The 24,775-nt window shown below is 35.0% G+C and overlaps 1 protein-coding gene across 5 annotated transcripts in view; it reads right to left on the reverse strand.

Moving 5' to 3' along the window:
- Window positions 1–24,775, reverse strand: part of RALYL (RALY RNA binding protein like) — a 383,196-nt gene that overhangs the window by 167,822 nt on the left and 190,599 nt on the right. For all 5 annotated transcript variants that reach the window (XM_027685835.1, XM_027685910.1, XM_027685984.1 and 2 more), the window contains one exon: window positions 19,797–20,075. In XM_027685835.1, coding sequence (XP_027541636.1) covers window positions 19,797–20,052 — 256 coding nt within the window. In that variant the 5' untranslated portion in view covers window positions 20,053–20,075. The remainder of the gene's footprint in view (window positions 1–19,796; window positions 20,076–24,775) is intronic.

A 24,775-nucleotide genomic window follows, 5' to 3' on the forward strand; every position in this document is an offset into this window, starting at 1 on the left:
TGCTGAGGTTTTATTCTACCATCCCTAAAACTTCACACCTTGATGGATGATAACAAGAACAGGGAGCTTCTAGAGCTCTCTGCTGGCTGGCAAAATTGCAGAAGACCCCTTCAGTTATGGAAAAAGAAGAGGGTGTGTTTCCAGCCAGATGTGGGGCTGGGAGAGGTGCAAAGATATCTGGAGGGCACAGAATGATTGATGTGGGGCTAGGAAGCATATAATTAATTGCTGTTTCTATACTAAGAATGCAAAATAAATTGCTGTAAGTCTGGAGGGAGAAAGATTAATTAATTGGGGCTTAGGGAGAAACTGATGCTCTTAGTACCACTGGGCAATATTTTATGCAAATATGTGTAATGTTATGCAAATTAAAAATCTGCAGGGGTTTTTGTGCCATAAGATATTGGTAGAGATGTGCCTACATTGTAAAACAAATTCCCTCTGCAGCTACAGCCTGACTAGAATTGGGTGAAGAAGGTAAAAATTTTATATTTACAAATATTATACTGTTTGTAAAATTTCATATTAAAAATATCTCATATTAAAAGCATCTCATTATCCACATTTACTTTTATAAACATGTATTGGGCTAAATAAGTAACTGTAAAAAGTACAGTAGTGAAACTTTTCAAATTATTATAAGACCTCTCTGTGGCTGAGCTCTCATCTGGCAAGACGAGCTACTTGGGAAGAGGAATTAGAGAACACCCATGAGGGGAACAGCATTTCAGGGTAATGTGAGAGGACTGTAATTGCTACACTCTGATATAAGAGAAAGAGAAAGAATCCTGGCTACAACTACTAAAATAAGGATCTGAAATATGACGGCAGTAAAACCCTAATCTTTTCTGAACTGGTGGCAGCCCAGACACATAATAAAGAACCATCAGGGATTAATCATTTGAGGAAGGAATTCGGGAAGAGTTAACGTATTCTCTGCTAAATTTTGCAAGACTTCTCTGAAGAGAAAACATTTGAGAATGTGGTGGATGTGTGATCATCATTTGATGTACTACGGTAATTTAAAGTAGAACATAACGGCTACAGAAGAAAAATGAGATCACTAATTGAAGTTTCACAAAGCAATGATTCTAACAAGAACAGTACACTTTCTCCAAACAAATTTGATTGTAGCCCTTTGCACTGGTGTTAATTTCATTCTCAGAAAAAAAACATTTAAGACATTAGGATGGTATTAAGCTAATGGCATTATTATGTTATCTGCCTTTTTTTCTTAAAGATAAATAACATTACGTCTGCGAAGGTCAGAAAGTTGGGTGCAAATAAATCTCTGTTTGTCTGGAATGAAAAAGTAGGTTGCAATAAAAAAGATAGTTATGGGCCTGATAGGTAAATCTTTTGCTTCTCTAGCACAGAAAGATAAAATAAGACTTATTCATTGTGGGTGTTAATTTATTTATTTATTTATTTATTTACTTGCATATTATTACCAGTCTTATTAATATCTATCTAAATGTAAAGAGGAAGTCGTAACAAATATATCCAAAAAAGACCTTCTTTAGTTAGAAAGGTCAGTTTTCTAAATCCCATCCCTCCTTCATTTATTTAATCATAAATGTCACTGACAAAAAGCTAATTATTTCTGTTGGCTAAATTAAGACATGCTTGTTGTTAGCTGGATATTGCTAATCTACTTTTCAAAAATGCTGACATAACAAGACCATTTGTGTAATTTCTATGGATTTGATACTAATATCAAATATAAATCATTAATGACCTTAATAAAATTAAAAGGTTGGGGTTTTTTCTTGTTTTATTGTATTTATCCAAAGAGACACCAGAATCTGTGTTTTTGGAGGTTTCCAAAGCTGGTCCAGACAAAAAATTCCAGCCTGGTTTGGTATACCAGACCACAGATCTTCCTGGAATTCAGTCTAGGCTGAGATAGGGCACATCTTTTCTAATAGCATCCAATGCTTACTTTGGAAATTTTGGCTGAAACTTTTGGTAAACTGTTCCTAATGGCCTCAATGTTAAAAATATGCTGTATTTTGAGGTTTGCTTTTTCTCACTTAAGCTTCCAGGTCTCAGATTTCGTTACACCTTTTTCTCTCATGCTGAAGAGCTGATCACCAATGTGTTAGATGTTATAGTTAGAGCAGTAACACTTTCATTCCTATTTTGGTATTTGTTTTCTATTTTGATATTTATGTCTTGTTTTCTTCCTTATTCATGAGTCTGAGCATCTTTGTGCCATCTACTGAATTTATCAGGGATTCTTGCTGTTTTTCTGGCCGAGTAAAAGTGTGATTGAAAAACTGATTTTACCATGGAATACACATAAGTCACACACCTGCTGTATGATTACTTCCCACTTACCAGTCTTTTGAGACTACTTTTTAATTCATTTGGCATGTTCCATAACTATGCCATAAGACAGTTCCTTAATCAAATTTCTACTTGGAATGAATCAAGCACCTTGCAGAATTATGTTACATCAGTTCAACCTTACTGTATGGTGTTAAATTATAAAAAGGAAGACATATTTAATTTCTCAAGCCCTACTTTCTGTAAAGTCATGCTGACATTACTTACATTATTGCCATGCTCATTCTCGATTATTCTAGTCCTGCACCAGCCATTTCACTATTTTTTCCTGCAATTCAAAACAATTATGACAGGACTATTGTCACACAGCCTGGCCCTTTTACCATTTAAAATTATTTATATAATGTTTTTTGGTTTTTTTCCACTGGGTGTGCTAGCAAGGTCCAGCCTTGGCAAATGGGCAAGGATAACAGCAGCTGACAAGATAGGAATGAGTGTGAGGATGTGGTTGACTGGGATGTCCAAGATGGCATTTGCCCTATGGTGATCTAGGTAAAAAAGAAAATAACCATTGACCAGATTAAACAGTAACTGAGGAATTACCAGAAGATATTTGGGAAAAAAACCAAACAAGTCAGTTAAACAGAAATGCAGGTGAAACAGATTTGTGGTCAGCAGGAGAGGAGGGGAGCAGGGCAGGAGGGTGTTGGCATGACCCTGCCAGATGTAGCCCCATGGCCCAGGGGCTCTGCCTTGCCCTGGCAGTACAACCTCCCCCATGGGTACCTGCAGCAGCTGCCTCCAGCTAATCCAATGCCAGCATGGGGACATCCTTTGGTCTCCACACGGGGGGCTCTTTGTCACCTCCCCTGGCTGCCACCCACCCTTGGAGAACAGAGGGGGCAGAAACTGAGACGTGCATCTCTCACAGCAGGATTGTGCTCTGTTGGGGTTAATTCTAGAGGGGGACTTAAAAATTTTGGAATAATTTCTTCAAATTTTGCAAGTATCTAGAATTGAGCATAATCTCTTGTTATAGATATGAGTCATGCATTCCAATTAATTTTGCATTTTTAATAAATCAATAAAACACTTCAGTCTTGATTTGGTTTAAACAATGTGAAATGGACAGTTTCTCCCTGTGAAAATTCTGAAACTCCTAATCCAGTTCAAGACTTACTGAAGACAGCTCTCCAAATGTTAGCAGCTGAGAATCTCCCTGGGGAACATTCCAGCTAGTTCTTTAGAAATTTTGGGATGAAAATTAATTTTAAGGATTTAAATATAATTTATTTTGTAGCTCTGTAATGAATTCTGGAGTGGATACCATGTCATTATTAAAATTCTCTTTGTTCTTTATACTTAAAATTTTCATAAATCCGATCTAATTCTATCTAATCTAATTTTTCCATACATTCTATTGTTTCAGTTACCTGCAGCTTTCTCAGATTATGATATTTAGGGTGTGTTTTTAAGCAATCCATCTTCTTTTCATGATTATTTCTTTTTTCTTTTTTTTTTGACAACAATTAAAATATTTTAATATTTCCTGATCATTATTCTACTTTCCCACTTCAGCTCTTTCTCCAAATTGAGCTTGCTCATGTCTGCTTTCAAGGTTTATAAAATTGGTCATTATGAGCAGCAGGCATACTAGGCAAGAGCAGCTTGTGACCATTTGTACCTAAGCAACCAGTGTTCCATAATTGGTTCTTCTCTATCAATGCTGATTTTTTCTGCAACAGGTTTTTGATTAGAAAATTACATTTTGCAATAGATAGACATTTGGATTAGTTTCAAATTAAGTGCAAGAAGCCTCAGTGAAGTATCTATTTTCTCTCTTTTTGCACAGATTTGGCACCCTTCTCGGTTTCCCATTACTTTATCTACTTTATTTAAAAAAATGATCCAAGCTAAATTTCTAGATTATTGAAGGACACCAGGACATTCTCTTCTTACCAAGATTAAAGAGAATAATGGCATGTACTCTGAAAGAAGCTTTACTGAAGTGTATAAACTGGGATTGGAATGTCATACTTGTATTTTTTTTCCTTGCTCTTCTCCTTCTAGATATGCTAGGATGGATGCCAAGCAACCATTAGTAAACACTTTTCGTATCTTTGTATTTCAGAAAATGCTGACTCGATGAAAGGTTAGGTGACTAGCCTTCATTTCTCTAGACATAAAAAAATCATATGCCAAAATGAGTACAATATATGGTAGCCATCATTTCTTTGGGATTTTCATTGTCTCAGCTCATGAATTTTATGCCTTCCTATAAATTCTAAGAACAATTTGACATTTTCTGATAGTATCACAGAGCCAGACGATCCCTGTGAATACTAATGAACTTCTACTGGAACAAATATATGGTTTACAGTGGTGATGCAGTTCACTGTCAAAATATCTCACTATAGGTATACTGCATACTATCAAAAGTTAAAACAGATGGCTTGGAAGTTTACTGGTAATTTTACATAACCACTAAAACCAAAAGATTATATTTCCTGTGAATTACTATCCCTGGATTGACCTTTCACAGGATTCATGAAGCACATTGACCGGGACTGGGACAATACTTCACCCTTTCGGGAGCTGAAGCTGACATCTTGCTCTTGAGACTGGGGTTAAATCCCTAAGTTCCTGAGACAGTGGGCCAGGCCTTGAACTCATCTCCCTTTCAGGCATTGCTTTCAAGGCAGCATACAATTTCAGAGAGAAAAGACATGAAGTTACATGAAATTATAATGCTTCACCTTTCTCCTCTGTGCACTATTTCAGTTAACCGAATATGAATCATGGTGAGATAAACTCCCGTGCTTTGGCTTTTTATAAAACATTCCTGTCCAGTAGCTTATGCACTTTGGTCATGCTGGACAAACACAATCGAACAAACGCATTTTTGCTTCTGTAAAATGGTCTCACTTGTGACAATGTTTCTCCAGGAAAATTGGATTTAATGTGGGGTTTTGTCATGTTTTGAGTAACAAAGTCAATAATGAACTCCCAGTCCCTTTTTTGCTGCCTTGTCAAAATATACCATGGGAAACTGTATTAGAGCTTTTGCCATAGCTGGTATGTTCATGCACTCCGGCACTTCCATCCTTACCAGGTTGCTGGTCTCTCACTGGGAACTGAAAGTGCACAGAATTGCCAAAGCTTCTCATTAGACTCTGAAGGAAACAGTTCTGAGGCACAAAGCAAGTAGCATGGCAGCAAGAGTTGTTGGTTAAACAGGCACTTGCTATAAAAAAAAGGAGAAAGTGGATGTTTCTGAGAGAGGTAAATAAAAACTAGAAATGAAGGAATTTTATTGAAAGGGTCAAAGTACGTTTTGGACTGAATGACTGTATGATAATGAGCAAAGTGATGATATCAGTATAAGGAAAAACATTGTCCTTACTAAGTATGGTAAGTGTTAATAATTAAGGATATCAGGATGAAGAGCAAAGGAAAAGGAGAAAAAGTGATGTAATGGGAACATTCTGTTCAAAAATTAGCTTTGTTTCTAATAATGCATCTCTGTTCTACTGTTGGTACAAAAAAGAAAGCAGCATTTTGTGGTAAAGCTGGTATTGTTATTGTCCACTATGTTCTGGTCAATATTCTCCTTATGGAATTAATGTCTTTCTTTTTCTTTTGATTTTTTTTCTTATACAAAAAGACTTTGTTTGAGATCAAAATAATTTTAAAGTTCCATCAGATTAGATTGAAATTGTTACCTCATTTTACACAGTAGACCAAAGAAAAAATCAACATAACTGCTTTTATTGCTTACATCTAAAAAATCCAGGTTTTTTCTTCCTTTTCTTCTTTGTCTGCCTGTGGATTTAAATACATCAAACCCAAAATTTAAGATTAGAAAACAAATAAAGCAGCCGTAAGTGCCAATTAACAGAAAATAAAGACCACTAAAGTCAGGCTGTAAAAATTCACGACTGCTTTTCCAGCTGCTGTAATGCTAGAATGAGTGGTGATTTTATCTTGCTGTAATTTGATCATTTGTATTTAACTTTTCTCTGAAAGTCTTGAACAAAACCTGGCTAAGCAAAAAAAAAATGAACTCACAGAAAGAAAAAATACTCTAAAACAGCAACCACCTTCTTACCCTCAGAACTAACCTATCTTCCAAAATAATGGAGGCATGGAACTGTTTCCATAAACTCAGTTTTCATACTCTTTTGAAAACATTTTTAGAATTTACTTTTGATTAAGGCCAGGATGGTTTAAGCTTTATCATATTTCACTTTGGGGTCTTCATACATAGCTTGAAATTAAAGTTTGGGGCATAATTTTATTGTGTACATGTACTAGATAGGAAAACCACATGAAGTTGCACTGTTTAGATTTTGCTAATACAATTTTAAAAATAATAATTCTCAGAATAATGAGACTTTAATTTTTTTAAAAAAGATAAAAATAGTAACACTTTGTGCAATTCAAAATACCCCAATGAAAACCAAAATAATTTGATGCACTCTATAATTTCAATAATTTGACTAAGACATAGATCTGGTTTTATGTACACTGTTTCAAATATCACTTCTGTAAGTCAAGACATAACTAGATCTTTTCAAACTTTGGCAATTGGAACTGCTAGAACTGCAGTAAGGTCATTTAGCACTAAATTGGATTTTCAAATTTTGACAAAGGCAAATAGTAATTTTCAAACTAGATGTATCAGTTACAAGTGACTACTTATTACTCTAGGATGATAATGTGTCCCATTTGTCAGATGTATTGAAGTATACTAGGTAAAACAAAACAAAACTCCAAGAAACAAACAAAAAGCCTAAACAGGAAAAAAAAACCAAAAAAAACCCCCAAACCCAAACATCTTTCCCTATATTTCTGAATGTCTAAAATTGCATCTGTTTAAAGTATCCTCTTGATTTTTCTAATCAATATTGTAATTGGGCCTTTTAATATACATTTTCAGATAAGGAGTTCCAATTCAAAATAAATCTTTTACTTTTCATGAATATTTGTTTCTTTCCAACTCTATCTAAATCTATATCCAACAATTCATGTTGCTTTAAAATGTTGTTTAACTTCTTTTAGCCCAGCTATTTCACTAGTGAAGAAAATTAACTCTGTTACCTCTATACCCCAATTTCATAAGGCTTCAAAATACCAGACTGCAACATTGCACCAATTTTCAGAGCACCATTGCATTATTCCTTTCATGCATTTTCTTCTACCGTTTGCCAGGAGAATCACTACCTTTATGGGTACCGTCCAGTTCAGCTGCTGGAGTCACTCTAACCTCAAAGGTTTTTGTCGTCTATTTATTTGCAGTGCATTTACAAAAAAAACCCTTTTGAAATCAGATCTAAATTCACAATCCTGTTACTCATCTTTGAGTAAGGAAAAAAGAAATCAATATTCTTACTGTGGAAAAGGGAAAATGCCAATGAATTTACTGATTTTGTTAAGAATTAGTGTGGTGTCTGCTTTTTTTTTTGACACAGTGATGGGCTGAAATATGAATTCTTAGAATTAAAATAAATATGAGACTTGACAAGATGCATCCAGGGGTGGTAAGACAGCTGGCTGATACTGTTGTGAGGCTGCTCTCTATCACCTTGAATGGGTGGAGAGATCAGGAGAGCTCCCTGACGATGGGAAAAAGGCAAATGTGATGCCCATCTTCAAAGACGACAAGAAATGGGCTCTGGGGAATTACAGGCATAATCAACGTCACCCCACTCAGTTGGAAACATTAAGGTTTGGATGCAGATGACTAAATCCCAGACTCTGGCATCACTAAAAGGTAACAACGTGAACATGGCAAAACACTACAGATTTTTAAAAAACAGGGGCTGGGTGATATGACCTTAACAGAAGTAATGAATAAGGGAGACATTTCCAGGACATGCTCTTATAAATAGAAAATAAATTTGTAAAGCTAACAAAACCAGGAAAAACAGGCTAGGAGTAGACAGGGGTGGAATTTTTTAGGAGGAAATAAGATGGTAAACCAGCAGAACTTGGAAAAGGCTGAAGAGGAAGAAGGGAATATAAGCAAATCAGATCCTCAATTTTTTGGGGGAAGACCCTGTGTATGATTTATGCAGCTTGGAGCTGGAAAATAAATCTGTTCTTGACCAGCATGTATGTCATACTTCTGTGATTAGGATGGACTTCGATGTTGAAGACATACAACACCAACAAGACAGACTGGACAATTACAAGCAAATCTTTCCTTCCAAAAGACAACTAGGACCAGTCAGTACATTTACTGAGGCAAACTATGACCAGCTCAGTGAGCTTTCTATGACAGAATAAATAACTTATAGGTGGGGGAAGAGGTGGTTTAAGTTCTCTTCATCTTTAACAATCTCCTATAGCATTATTGCAGCCAAGACTGGGAAGTATGAGTTGCATGAGTGGACTGCAAAGCAGCTGAAAAACCTTCTGGACTATTCACTGCTTTGAGCAGGAAGTTGGACTAGATGTGGTCTCAACAGAGATTATTCTATAATTCAACAAAAACTATGACAATATCATATCAAGGGATAAAGTTTATCTTAAGATATCACTAATAAAAAGTATTTTTAAGTGTCTCTTTAAAATTTAAGATATTGAATTGTCACATAGTGTACAGCTGAGAGGTAAATCACATCTTGAAATGGCTTCAGATTTTTCCAACTAGAGAGTTTTCTGTCATCTAGTATTTCTTTCTTTATCTAGTCTTGTTTCACGCTTGCTATTTTCAGTCAAATATTGTGTTTCTCACCTGAAAGACTAGTTAAATAGACACAGATTTAATGAAGTGACTCCAGAAACCTTAAGGCAGTAGAAGAACTAGAAAATATTATACAATTCCCATATTTGTTTCAAGATCAGAAAGTTAGTTCCACACTTAAAACTCATTAAGTTCCGTTCCTTTTTTTCTATGATTGTATGATATATTAAGGACAGAATGAAAGAAACCACAAGAGAATTAAAATTTGACATTTAACTGCAAACAATAGGAGAGGTGGGACAGATGTCTACAACTAATTACTGCAGCAGTCAATTGGAAATGCTGTTTTGGATGAGATTCTAACAATGCGTAGGAATAACTGTGATCATAACAAGTGTTTGGATAACATCAAATCAGTGAAGACTTACACTGAGGAGAAGACTAGGTAAACAAGAAACAGATCTGACAAAAAAAAAAGGCATTAAAATACCGAGATTGCCACAAAGGAAAGAAGAGTATTATAAGTCTTTCAGCACACAATCTCATTCCTCAAAAAAAAAAAAAAATAGGAAAAAGAAAAGAGGTCTTACTTATGGCGGCACAGACATGTAAACAACCTTTAGTTTTGGAAGTAATTGTACTTCTTTCTGGGACAAGCTAGTGTATGTTCCCAGCTTTTAGCTACCTGGCTGTTACCATCTAGTGGGAGAAAGCTCAGGACTCATATATCTGAACTTACATATATGTGAAATTAGAAATTCTATGCTGAATTTCAACATGGGCAGTGTCTTCTTAAAGATACATTATCATTTTTTAAAGTAGTACTAAGTATTCTGTAAGGTATAGAAGGACTTCACACAATTTAAAATAGTTGTAAAGGTATCCAGCTTTTTACTAAAACACAGGTTAACTATTTTTCAGTTGGTCTTTTGAAAGTTACAAGTCTTGCCATGAAAAAAAGGTCTGATTCAGTTTTTGATAATTTTCTAGAAGGGACTGAAGTCACTTAAAGGGTTGTAACAACCAAGGATATGAACAGTGTTCAGTTCTGACTCATTAAAATACCTAGAAAATGACTTTTACTTGAAACTTCTTAAGCTTATGGGGGAGCTCATTAATACGAAAATTTCTTCTGAAAGGAGGAGAAGTAATATAGAAAGAGATCATCTCATTGGGCAAATTTCTCTTTTTTTGCTTGTGCATTTCACTTTGACCATATGAAATGCTGAAAAATGATTGAATTATTAACAAGTTATAAACAATTAAGTTTTGGTGGTTTTTTCCCGATATACGTGATTTACAGAGTTTTGCTGATGAAGTTGTCTACTGCTGAAAGAATTGAAGGATTAAGTGCGAAACCTGTGATAGAACCTTTCTAAAAAAGAAACAGATTTCCTCCACTGTCATTTCCTTAGGTGTGAAATGCAAGTAGGCTTCAGACATGAAATCAAACCTGAGATAGCAAATATGCCCTCTCAAGCATTTTTTGTCTCAGTTAAGCTAAACAGGAAAAGAATACTTGCATTTTAGCTGAACTTGCTGCTAAGAAGAGAAAGAAAGTGAGAAAGAGTGATCCTAGAAGTTCATCATGCTAAAGACCTGCCTCCATGAACTTAGACTATGATCCGGTGAAGAATTTTTGATGCTAAATCAGTATTCTGGTAAGAGGAATATTTGTTATACTTTCTCCTCCAAACAGCTGAGTGATGTCTAGGGAGGGAAAGCTATTTCATGGGTTTAACTGTTATAGTCCAAATGACAAATAGCAGGGCTAAGATTTGCGCAGATTCTGCAGTAAACTAAAATAGCATTACTCTGTCCTGTCACCCACTCAGTGTTGAATATCTGTTAAAAAAACCCCATGCTTGAAATTGCAGATCAGAAAGATGAATATTGGCATGTTAGATTTAGATGAGAAATCATCTGATCTCTGGCCTTTCCACACAGTCTGTAGCAGATATGAATTCCTTCACATGCCTTTTAGAACAAGGTCAACAAGCGAAATATTTTAGCAAAAGAATGAGAAAACATAGAGGTATGGTAGGCACACATATAAGGTGACATGACATTATCAGCTCTATATCCATCACTACAAGTGAAATAGTGAAGTACTGTCAAATGATCAAGAAGAAAACATCAGACTTGGTCCAGATGAGATTCTATTTGAAGTGAAAGAAGCCAAATGCATGGAAAATAGCCTATCAAATTGAATCAATCTGGATCAAGCAAAGAAGGGAAGCTGTAGACAACATGCGACCTCCTAGAACAACAAAACCAAAAATTGCAGAGAATCCTAGAGATCGTTCTTTTTCTACAGTGCATCCCATATGAGACACTGAGACAAATGTTATGAGAGCATCATTACAGCATTTTTATCACTGCATGATGTTATGTCAGTTCAAAATTTAACATTATTGAATAACTCTACAAATTTTAATGACTTCAGCAGTTACTAATCAAAACAAGTATATTTAAAAAAAGGTACAGAATTTTGTCTGCCACAAAGGAAAACAAATTTTTGTAACTTCTTATAGGCCTGCAACAGAAATAAAATATCATTAAGTTCAAAACCAGAAGGACCTTCTGGATAATATTTGCTTAAAAAAAAACCCCAACAAACAAACAAACCCCCAAAACCTCAAGATATGCATATAATAAAGGCTTAAGTACCGAGAACATTGAGATAACATCGTCTAAGTGTTTTGAAAGTCACTTATAAAATTACTAAGGATATATCAGACCCACAAACAGGTAAATATTTCTTGCAAGCAGACTTAAAGCATGAAATGATGAAAAAAATAACATTTCATGCAAATGAGGCCCTGTGCTATAAACAGACACGTCAAACAGCAGAGAAGGACATGGAAAGATCCCCTGATAACACTTTGTCCATGATTTTAAAGATGAACTGGCCATGCAGAAGACTAAGTGAATCTTTATATGCATCTGTATAAAGCCTTGAAGGAAAGTTTTTCTTACAATAACATCTACTGATGGCAAGCAATCAGATCATTATTCTTGACATTATAGTAGAGGAAATACTTAACATTTGCATGAGCTGACATCAGGCTGCTCAGAGTACTGAACCATGTACCAAAAAGAACTTTGCAAATTTTTAGTTTAGGTATATATGAGGAATTTCACAGGAGGAGTCCCCAGGCAAACATAAAGGAAAGATTTGTCCTCACAAATTCACCTCATAACTAAACTATTTTCTTGACATGTACTTGCTACTTTTCTGAATATGAAAAAATAGATTTAAGTTGTAATTTCACTTTTCATAATAAGTTGGAGAGACCAAGTCCAGTGAGGAGAAAAATAGAAACTTTTGTAAAGTATGGGGAGTAAAACTCACCCATTTTTATTCTAGGTATTCTCAATCTAACAAAATTCCTCATTCCATTAAAACATGGATTTTTCTTTACGTAATGAAAGATTCAGCTTGCTCTTTTGGGACAGGCATACATCAATTTTATGCAATGGTGCCCAGTCCTGAACTGCTGAGAGGTGATTGTTAAAATTTACCCTTCCTTACTTCCTCTCTATGAGTTGCTTTAAGTGCATGGATAGTACATGAAATGGTTCGCATCAATGTGACTATAGGATGAGAAAATATTGATTACAAAAATGCACAACAAACAGGACTTTAATCATCTTTTTGTGTTCAAGAGCATAAGACAACTGGGTTATAATGCTGCTTTGGCTGCAGAATCCTGCTGATGCAAAAATAGGAGATATATAAGTATTGGGAGACATCAAAATATGTAATGGGAATGGACATATGGAAATTATCCACTATCGGAAGATGCTATGAACAACGACTAGTAGTATCCAAGGTCTTCTACAGTGAGACTTGACACTACTGTGTGCTGTTGCACAGGTTTCACCAAGACCACAGGGGTATGGGTAGGCAGCAAAAGGGCAGAGACCTATGAGATAGATTTAGACAGGATCCCTGTTCCTGCATGGAATAGGCTGAAACAGGATTACACTGGTTCCCAAATATAGAAACAGATTGAAATAGCATGAAAGAGTCAGTTCTAGCGGGGAAAATTTAGCACCTCTGAACTAAGCTGTGTAAGGTTAATTAACAATTTTTCAGAAGTTCCATAATAGTCTGTTTGTGCCTGAGGGCTCGATGATGATGACGTTGACTAAGATGTAATTTAGTGGGAAAGACTTAATAAAGACAGCACAAAACTAGCCTTAGTTTCACTCTAGGTTCCTAAGACATCTAAGGCATTACATTCATTATGGCTACATATGCACAATCCCTGTGTGTTTTATTTGGTTTTTTGTTAGCTTTTGGAAGAGGACCACCTAGTCTTTTTTCTTTATCATTACTTTATGTTTTGTTCAACGTTAAAAAATATTGGATCAAACAAACTTTCTCGAAACCTGGTCTGGATGTTGACAGCCACTTTACAAAGGGAATTGATATCACCTGGTGAAGTATTCAACAAATAATTATATAAGTTCAACAAATGCATAAGTCATTCCCACAATATACCAACATTCATGATATCTCACAGGTTTTATAGGTTTATAGATACATTTTTTCTGCTGATTCAATTATTTCCTTACTCAAGTTTTTTCATTTAAACTTACATGATAATGATAGTTCCTTATATAGCATTTCACACGTGTGATTTTGCTTTTGCTTAAACTCTATTCAGAAAAAAACAGAGGATTATTATACCAGAAGAGTACAATATTCTTTGAAGTAAAACAGTCGAGCATTGAAAACCATATGTTATGTAGTTATTATGACTTATCAGAACTTAAATACCTTGCTTTCTAAGTCTCAGTTGGATAGACAATTACCTGCATATTACTGAGTTACAGTTCTCAGATTATTTACTCCATGGTGCAATGCTGCTAAGTACAGTATATTAGAATGTGCGCCTGCTGAATTACAATGGAATTTTCTACGAAGTCCATTGCTCTTTCTGGTCCAGTAGTGTTCAAATGCAATATCCAATCTTTAAACATTATATGACTTGAAATAAAGTTTGAATATATGATTAATTATTATATGTGTAATATATGCTATTTTTAATATTTCATTAAAATATAAATTAAAATACAAAAACATTCCGATTTTTAATTATACTACTATAATTTCTGGTGTTTCTGTAGGACAGTCATTGTCCTTGCCTAGAATGTTTTAACCCACATTAAAACTCAAGTCTTTATAGACTTGCCAGAAGCAAGAAACCTTTCCAGCTGCTCCTTCACTATACATTTTAAAACAAGATAGTGTTGGTATCCTGATATCGCCTGCCATTATGGTACTGGGAGTAGGTGGGTAAGAGTAACAAGATTGCTTTAATAAGTCGTGAGTTATTTTTGTTTGAAAAAATGATGGTTATACCTGCACGGTACTAAGTGAAAGTTGATGACAAAGTGGAAACTGAATAACCACTAATTCAGTTTTGAATTTCCTGTCTTAGCATACCATTCGTTTAAGTAAAGCTTAGTCACCAAGAAAATTTGAGTAAATCTGTCATTTTTCAAGCTCAAGCACATTTTTCAGAAGTTCACTAAAGCAGCATAAGTATTTATTTTTTTTAAAATATAAAAGTTCATGTCACAATTAGTGTTTTCTGAATTTCAGATTGAGATAAAAAAATAGTTCTGGGTAGTTCTAGTTCTGCAAATACATAGTTAAGTCTTTCATTGTTGTTAGACATTGCAAATATAAAATAGAAAAGTTATTTTTTGAGTAGAGGAAAGGGAAACAAAAGGTAAAACAGCCCTATTGTCACAACAATTCAATTTACAGCAAAGGTGTATGTTGAATTTCTCTAAAGTCTTTCTTTATTACCTGCTCTTCTCCTTGGATCTTTTCTACTGGGTAGTTATAATTTAGAAAGCCCCTGCAGGGCTCTTGTGCTTCTGAAAAGGATGTGCAATAGAGTATGTCACCCAAAATAATTATCTGCAACTACCATCTTACCTTAGGCTACATGTCAATATGCACTCACTTGGTACTCAGAGACTGCATCTAATTTAGACCTGAAGGCAGACACACGTGAATAATACTTACAGCAACAAAACAGGATTGAAGCTACAGTGGAACTAATTTATTAGTTAAAAAGGGCATCAGCAGAAGAATTACAGCATCTTTCATAATCTTGGTACTGTAATCTTTTTCATTTTCCTCAGGATCCAAGAATGAAATTCTATGGTGTCTCAAAGAAAGTAACAGAAGAGAACAAAAGTATGAGCCTTGCACCATTTAACTTGCTTTCTTAAGGTATATGTGAGATGGCCTGGGTCTTATTCAGGCACAAATCAAAAGACGTTCTGAGGCTAAAGGAATTATGCTAGTAGAAAAATGTGCATGAAAGAGGACAAAAATTACGTGATATAATTATAAAATACATGGCTATGAACTATAAACCAAGTAAATCAAAGGGACATTATGATGTAGAAGTTCCTATGATAGCTGTACCAGAATTTTAGATAGAAGCTGTTACGTATATCTTTATTTTGATATCTTTATTGATGGTTTGGATAACAGGTTTGACTGCACCCTCAGCAAGTTTGCACACAACACCAAGCTGGGTGGCAGTGTTGATCTGCTCAAGAGCAGGTAGGTTCTACATAGGGATCTGGACAGGTTAGTTTTATGGCTGAGGCCAATTATATGAGTTTCAACAAGGCAAAGTACAGGTCCTGCCCTTGAGTCACTACAACCCCATGAAGTGCTACAGGCTGGGGGCAGAGCGACTGGAAAACTGCCCAACAGAAAAGGACCTGGGGGTGCTGGTCAACAGCTCACTAAACACGAGCAAGCAGTGTGCCCGGCTGGACAAGAAGGCCAACGGCATCCTGGTCTGGATCACAAATAGCATGGCCAGCATGACTGGGCCAGTGATTACCCTGTTCCACTTGGAAGTGGTGAGGCTGCATCTCAAATCCTTTGTTCAGTTTTGGGCCCCTCACTACAAGAAGGACACTGAGGTGCTGGAGCATGTCCAGAGAGGGGCAACAAAGCTGGTGGAGGGGCTGGAGCACAAGTCCTATGAGAAGCAGCTGAGGGAGCTGGGAATCTTTAACCTGAAGAGAAGGAGGCTCAGGGGAGACCTTATCACTCTCTACAGCTACCTGAAAGGGGGTTGTAGCGAGGTGGGGATTGGTCTGTTCTTCCAAGTGACTGGTCAAGAGGAAATGGCTTCAAGTTGCACAAGGGGAGATTTAGATTGTATATTAGAAAAAAAATTTCTCACTCAATTTATAGCCAGACATTGGAACAGGCTGTCTAGGGAAGTGCCACATCCCTGGAAGTGTTCAAAAGGTGTGTGGATGTGGGGCTTGAGGACGTTGTTTAGTGGTGAACATGGCAATGCTGGGTTAACAGTTAGACTTAGTGATCTTTGAGGTCTCTTCCAACCTTAATGATTGAATGATTCTATAATTCTATATATTTGCCAAATGCATAAGGTAAACAGGAACATACAACACAAAGTTGCAGAACACTAAATGCATTTTATGTGGTATTTGACTCCACAGAATTCATGTGTGTTGGAATGCATAAAAAGTTAAATAGCTTTGCCGTGACCCTTGTGAAAAACAGGAGAAAACATCAGGTGAAGAACTGTATTCTCTATCATGTACGCAAAAGTTTCATTCTTGCTGCACCTTGCTCCTCAGCCCATAGCTGCAATGAGGGACTTGCACCATTTACTTTGGAGCAAGCAGGTGTTTAATCCTCCTCTCACTTGAGAAAGGTGAAATTACCCCTGGTAAAGTTCATATTTCCTCAGGATAATTCCTATTCACCCTGTCTCTTTGTCCCGTGTGTGATGGAGGTGAATATTTGCAAATATTCTGTAACTCACAGGTGTGTTTAAATGGATGAAAAACTTCTGAAGAGAGTTGATTATGTGAGTGAGTTCCCACAACTAAGAACATAGCTTGCAGTTCTATCCTAGACCAGCTTCAATATTTTCTTGGCTCCAGCCTGAAGCCATTCACAAAACAATCATTGTGAAGCAGACTCCTGTGCACAATACTGACCTGTTTCTGCCCTGCTGGCAGGAAAACACACTATTCTCATGAAGACATAATATCACCTCAAGAAACTACACTGAACTTCACAATAATATCAATAAATTTCTTAAGTATATTTTTTCGTGTTCCTTTATGATCTCTACCCCACAGCTTTTTAGTGTGTTGCACTTCATGGAACAGAAAGCTTGGAAATAATCACACAGCTCATGAAATCCACTTCTGCGAAGCTGCAGTATCCACAGCACAGCCATTACATATCACTGACCACCAAACACATCAGTGGGAGTTTTAGAGTTGATGGAGGAGACCAACAGGCCAATTATAATGACCCACAGGAAGCTGGCAAGACTGACAGCAATAGCAATGCTTTAAATTTGTACTTCTGAGGAATTTGTTAAAAAAATGCCTTGTTAAATACCTATGGAGCTCAATAATTTGGGACTCTACCACAGAAGAAACATTTATACAGGATTCCCAGTGAATTGTGTAGCAACGTATACAGCTATAGAAATTTACAGGTTCAGTTCTTAATTTCAGTTACATACATGCAAACAGTTTCTGACTCATGGGTAAAGCTGCATAATTTTGAATAGCAGGAGTCCATAGAAGGCAGGAGCAAACGTAAACAATTCATTTGGCAAGAGTATGAAAGAACTAATATACATTATTAATGCAGCCTAAACGAAGTTATTCTTTCTTTTGTGAGGTACTGAGTACTAGAGCGTATAGTAGTATTGGGCATACGCTGTGGGATAAACTTTTTCAAATATTCCTTTGCTCAAATAGCTTTACAAAACTGACTACCATCCAGTCCTCATTATATTACTAGTATTTTCTAATTCCATTTAAAAGAATATTCAGCTAATATTCAGCTTAATCAAGTATATTTGTACATCTGTAAGAGGCTTTTTTTGTCCCCTTTTATAACTTCACTGTTGATAAAAATTCATTAGTTTTGTTTATTTCAAAATGTAAAGCTCTCAGGACAGAGAAAAAAGTAAATTTTCATCAAGAGTTTCCAATAATGAACAATTTACACATTAGTTATTCTTCTGGGTCACAATCCCAAGTAAATTTTCTCAGTCAACTCATTAATATGAGGTGACTATTAATGTTTACTGCCAATTGAAAGAACTCATCAAAAGAGTTTGTCTAATGAGAAGTATCATTTTTACAAATTCATTCTTTTTATCCAACAGTAGCAATGACAACTGTATTTCATATATAGAAAGAGTAAATTAGGTTTGGAACAGCTAAAAGAAAATCTCACCTTGCTTATTATTTATATTCCTAGATACTTTAGGAACTTGGGCATGAAATATGTCATCAAAAGACTTTTCAGAAAAATCAAAGTATTTTAAGATTATACAGTTGAAACTTAGTGCTGAGCAAAATTTCTGTTATTATTAAAAGATTCAAACAATTCAAGTAGTTGTTGGTCACTTAATTTCCTTTGCAACAACTTCACTTGCCTGCTACAGAAAGCACAAAACTACACTGAATAGTGCAAGGACATCTCCTTGTACAAAACACTTGGCATATTATAGGTGCCACAAGAAACGCTAAAAGAGACTAGCAACAGTCATCATAGTAATAACAGATCTATTGCCTTAGGAAAACACAGTTTAAAAAATCTGTTCAGACCAGTGTGCAAGAAGCTGTAAATAATGCACTGATGGCATTACATGGCCTATTGCTTGGAGAGCACCGCTCCAGGAAATGTCTTCTAATAATGTCATCCCACAGACTGACTCTGCTGCCCTGCTTTTATCACTTGAGTTCTTTTACTGTACTCATCTATATGACTTTTACTAAAGTTGTAATTTCCCCTTGAATATAATTGAAATTATGCAATCTGGGTTTTTTTTGAACCCAAAAGATAGAAGTTATAAAACTTAAAATTACTGAACAACTATGACAAAAGAACAACCCATCTAACACAAATGTTTTGATTTCTACAAACATCAGAAAAATAGACTTCCACAGCCTGCAACATTGAAAATGAATATGCCAGATCTCTGGCTCCTACAAAACATCTTGTTGTACTGTCCATTACTACTATATGTATGACAGATGGGGTTAGTACTGTACTCAAGATTTTATCATTAACAGACTCCATATATAATTTCAGCTTTTAGAGGTAAGAGTTGCAAAAAGAAACAACCAGATCTTACTTAAGCACTCATGACAAAGCAATAGAAAACAAAAATATGGCCTTTTTTTTTTAATTTGGAGTTCAGATGAACAATGTCCACAGTATTATGTGCGAACAACTGCAACCTGAGTTTTTAATAATAGACTTCTCTAAATGAATAACAGTATTACAGTTTGATTTGGTACAATGTCAAGGACAAACAAAACCTACTCTTTTTCTTCTGTATAACATTTGACACATAACCCTCCTGGGTATTTTTTTAGATTCATTACATGAAAGATAACCACGTCTATTAGATGAGCCTTGGTATATTACATTAAATTTACTAACTAAAGTCCAAGAAAAAATACTCATGTTTTCCTCACATGAGTAATCGTGTTCACTACACTGGGATTACAAAGAGAAGTATAAAGCTGTCAGAAGTGATCTATTTAATAAATCAGCAGTTTCTAGCACTAAACATTTTGTAATATCTAAGTGACACCCCATACATTACACATTCTGTCAGATCCAACATCTTGGAAATACATTTAGATGGAACAACAGCAAAACAAACTTACTAGTCATGAAGGCACCAGCAACAGATGATATTTCAAATAAAAAGGAAAGAGAAAACAGTATTTTATGATATGAGCAAGTCCTTACCTAGTGGCTGCCCTGCGATGATCCTGGCATTCTCTCCTGCCACTGCAGCTCTTGCATGCCTCTCACTCATGTACTGTACAAATGCATAACCTTTGTGCACTGAGCAGCCCACTATTTTCCCATACTTTGCAAAGATTGCTTCGATGTCACCTTTTTTGACAATGGCTGTGTTCAGATTGCCAATGAAGACTCTGGAGTTGATGGACTTTGGGTCGTTCTTATTGGTGACATTGCTGGTCTGTGTTTTGCCAGTCATGGTTGGATCACTTGGCTTTAAACCTTAAACAAATAACAAAGAAAATTATGTTTCAAAGCATGAAGTGACTCTGACTTTGTATGATTTTTCCAGCAATAATTCACTTTTATTTTTTACTTTGAGTGTATCTAGACTAAAAAGAGTCAAACTTTCAAAAACATTATCATTAAAACCAAGATAGCACATTTTAAAATACTGCTCATAAGTCAAATTAAAATTTCTTATTTTTATAGATATGAAATATACCAATACATCTCTTAATACAATGCTGTGATAGCGGAGCTTTACTGTAATCTTATGTGGATTTCTGCTTAGAAATTCAATATTGACTTTTTAAGTACCTAGTCATCTGGAAACTGCAAAGCAAGAGAATGAATCATTATCTTCTGTCAAAGAAATGAACATTCAAGGCCATGTAGAGAGCAAACTCTTACAATGAAAGACAACACAGCTTTTGTTTTGTGTCAGAGTACATTTCTCACCAGTTAAATATCTCAGTGAGGTGTGCAGTGCAGGTAATATACAGTTCTTTACTGCAATCAATATGTTTCTATCAGAACAATTTTCTCTGTAAATCCAGTACAAAAGTAAAAAAGAGAAAAGACAGTGAATTATGTTCTGAGAATTAAAAAGTATGAAAACAAACAACTTTAATTGTAGGAACACAGGTTTACTTGCTGCTTTGCTCTTTCCTCTGATGTCACAAGTCTGAATGCATCCTGTCGTTTTAGATGGAAATAACAACATTATTTTTTGAAAGATTTGGTAAAACAAAAAAATTTTTGATGTTCATCTAGCCTCACACCTTTGAAGAACATGTGATTTTTTTTAATATTCCAACCTGCAGCCGGTCCCTCCATTTGCATCAATTTACTTAGATGGAAATAAAATAAAAAGAAATGTCTGTGCTGGATTTTCTTCAGCTTTAGTAGACCACAGGAATTTCAAAAATACACATAGCTTTAAATAGCGAAAATTTATTTTGTAAGAAGGAGGTCATTTATACAGCAGTCAAATATAGGCCATGTCTAATAGCCAAGAAATATGTTACTATTTTTTAACCTGTTCATACTTTTGATCATGCAACAGTAACAGCTCAGGCAAGAAGAGAATTCAGTTAAATATTTCTCCCAGTTAAAGTTCAGTTCATTCCTCAGGATGAAAAGGTATAATGACCTCTATTCTGGACACCTAAAGATTGAGTCTAACCAGCAGAAATTTCATATTTGAAATCAGTAGCTACCACATATGAAGATAGAAAAAGAAACCATTGTTACAGAACTCTGTACAATTCCTGGTGATCAAAACAGCCACAGCTACAGTCATCAGCACTTTGACTGCCTCCATCCCAGAGGATCCAAACCCCACCTTCCAGGTAAGAATACACAATGGAGATGTGTGGGCAATCCTCCTGAGTCCCAGCAAACAGTCAGCTCTATTAAACAAATGTGTGTTATCAGTCAAATAGTTTTGACTTGCTTAACAACTTAGTATAGCAACCTACTTTATATTGCAACATTTAGAAAAAATATTGAAGAAAATAAGAAAAAAAATTTTCTTGTAAGTTTATTGATTTTTAAATACATTCTGGAAACACAAGATACTTTATACATGCACAGATTTCATCATGGAAATCCAGGAAAACTGCCTAGACCACAAGCCTCTGAGCTTTATCATAAGACAGACTCAATACCATATATTTCTAGATTGCTGTGTAGAATGTGCATATTTGAAGTCATGTCTATAAGTAGTTAACCTGAATATTATGAACATTCATAGCAGTAGGCTTGGTACTGCAATAGTTTGAAGACAAACCATTTGAAAAACATAAATATAATGCACATTAACCTCTATATTGACATAAAGTGGACTGCTGATGTTTTCTAAGACCTAAAAAGTTTAAACTCATCTTAGATATACCTATATTTACACAGGAGTGTAAATAAAGTGACAATAACCCAGCCACATTATCTTAAAGAGCCCTAATTACACAAACTGAAGAGGTAACATGGCAGAGTATTTAGGCATAAAGATAAAAGTTAATGCAGTCACGTTGCTGGTAAACAAGGAACCGCTGGTATCCCCCGTGCTGCCGAGTTCAGTGTGCAAGTACCACTCTATTGGGAAAATCTGACATGGACAGTATTGTGTTCATTTTTGTCAAGATCCAGAAAAAAACCCAAACTGTATTTGTCCTCATATAATTCTTAGCTTCTTGTTAGTATCATCTGTGTACATTTATTGACTGTGTGGCTAAACTCATTTTACTTAACTCATAGAGATAGTTTATCACAAGTAAGATCACTGGTCTAGAAAGCAGTAGCCTTGACTGGTAGACCTGTCTCATCCACTAACCTGCTGTATCACTCTTAGTAAGATGTTTTTTAGTACTTCCATTTCCACTTTTTAATCTTCAGACTTGCATTTTTTTTTGGCTAAGGGCTGTCTCTCCATGTATTTTCATATAGCTTCTAACATTTGCACACAACCGACAGACTAGTAATAAAAATGACAAGGAGAAAAAAATCTACAAAAAATCTTCTGCCAGAAGTCAGGATTTGCATGAAAATTATAGACAACAAAACTCCTCATTTATTACCACACAATTGTTTTCTAAACACCAGAGTACCATACTCTGTATTTCCTCTATTGTTTAGCCATTTAACATGGGATTTAGTGAACTATTCCTTTTTTTTTTTCATAAAAATCCTCATTTTATTTTTGCTCAGTTTTTGTCTGCACTAATTTAAATAGACATTGAATATTTCTCTCTTGTAGTTGTTCTTTGCAATGTAAATTTACAATATTTTTATAACACAAAGAAAAGTAGTTGTCTGGTGGGTTCTCTCATATTCAAATGAGTAGTCAGGAAAATGTGCTGTGAAAATTCAAAGGGTAAGAATAATAGTAACATGAATGATTGAGATTTGATTGCCCTGCTGGTCAATGTACAATACTATTGTGAATATTTCATAAAAATTAAAGATCCATGGGAACTTCATCACAATGCAAAAGAACATGGTAAGTTTTACACCTCACTGGTGCATCTGTGAATACTTAATTATATCTATCTTCTCTGACCTATCAGTGAAGTCACAAACATTGTAACTCATACAACTGCAAAAATAAATGAAACAGTGAGAAAAACATATCTGAAATAATCTCATTCTTTGCAGCCTTTAATAAGATACCTTTCAAGAAATGTTTTACAGCTAGCTATCATTGCATTTTATCATATTTGTTTATTCAATACACTTCATTATATACTATCGTTATAATACAACACATATACATTATATATTATATATTATACATATTATGTTATATATTGTATATACTGCACTGTTTTATGCAGTACCTGTTTCAATTATTCTATCAAGAAGTAAATAGTTTAAGTCTTGGTATGATTAAAATACAAGTTATAACTTGGAACATTTCTATTACTACATAGATCTCTGATTTGAGGAATAAAGATTGCCAATCTTTCTCAGACATTAAGATTTATAACAAGTTAAATAGGAATGAAAAAGCAAATGACTAAAAAGAGATTCCTATTGTCCAGGACACAAGTGAGAAGTTTAAACCAGTCAATTTAAAGTGCTGAAGAGGGGGTAGAATTTAATCCTTGGCTTCCTTCACTTTTCCAGCATTTCTTGGCAAAGTTTGGCTAAGCACCAGCGTAACAAAGCATTGCTTTGTGGCTGTGAAATTCAACTTCTGTCCATAAGAGGAAAATTTGTCTTTGAAGAGACAGAAAATTGGTCAAACTGCAAAAAAATTTTGGATATATAAAGAGTTTGGGATCTAGGCTATTTAAAGGGATTTTCACAATCTCCCCAGGCGTACAACTGCTTCTTATCTTAGAATGTTGATTTGAACTAATCAGCCACGTAAAATTTCTACCAAATACTGAAAATTTGTCTCTGAAATTATCCTTACATATTTTCCTATACTGAACAAACCAGTGAGGATAACCTGTAAAAATTCTGCTAGAATCAGAAAATATCAGATAAATCTTTTAGAAGAGGTTAGGAAATATTTACATTGAAGGCTTGGGGATTTTTTGTTTGTTTGTTTGTTTGTTTTGGGGTTTTTGTTTTTGTTTTGGTTTAAAACAAATTGTCTTTGAAAAGTTTAGTAATACTTTCTGGAGGTTCAACATATTTATGTGCTTTTATCTTGGAGTTGTTTTCTTTTGTCAATAAACTATTTGCTATTTTTAAACAAATAGAAAAAGTTTACATATTTGAATGAATTATGTATTACTTGCAGTGACTTCAGGAAAAATTAGGTTCTGCTGAGAAAAAACTGAAAATGTTTAAGGAAAACACAAATTCTTTCTGAAAATTGAATAGAACTGTGTTATTTGTACAGAGTTTTAATATCAAATTTCTATGTACTTAGTCTATTTACAGAAAAACCAGGAAAAAATTAAACCCACTCATTTCCCCTTCCCCCTTAAAAACAAAATTCATTTTGAGATCATGGATAGAGCTAGACCAGAAAGTAATCAACACTCTGTATTAGATTTGTGTGATAGCAAGACTGATTCTTTCTGGAGAAAGATTTTTAAATATAAAAAGTCCCATCATTGTCAACTTTCTCTAAGCACCATTAAATTCCAAATCTCAATTTTTACTATTTACAATAAGACATTTGCACACTGAGGTGCATAGTACACATTTGATAATTGCAAATTCTTCAAAGAAAGAAAAAGACCTTA

Source organism: Neopelma chrysocephalum, unplaced genomic scaffold, assembly GCF_003984885.1.
Source record: "Neopelma chrysocephalum unplaced genomic scaffold, ASM398488v2 Primary Assembly neopelma1_22, whole genome shotgun sequence".
Lineage (NCBI taxonomy): Eukaryota > Metazoa > Chordata > Aves > Passeriformes > Pipridae > Neopelma > Neopelma chrysocephalum.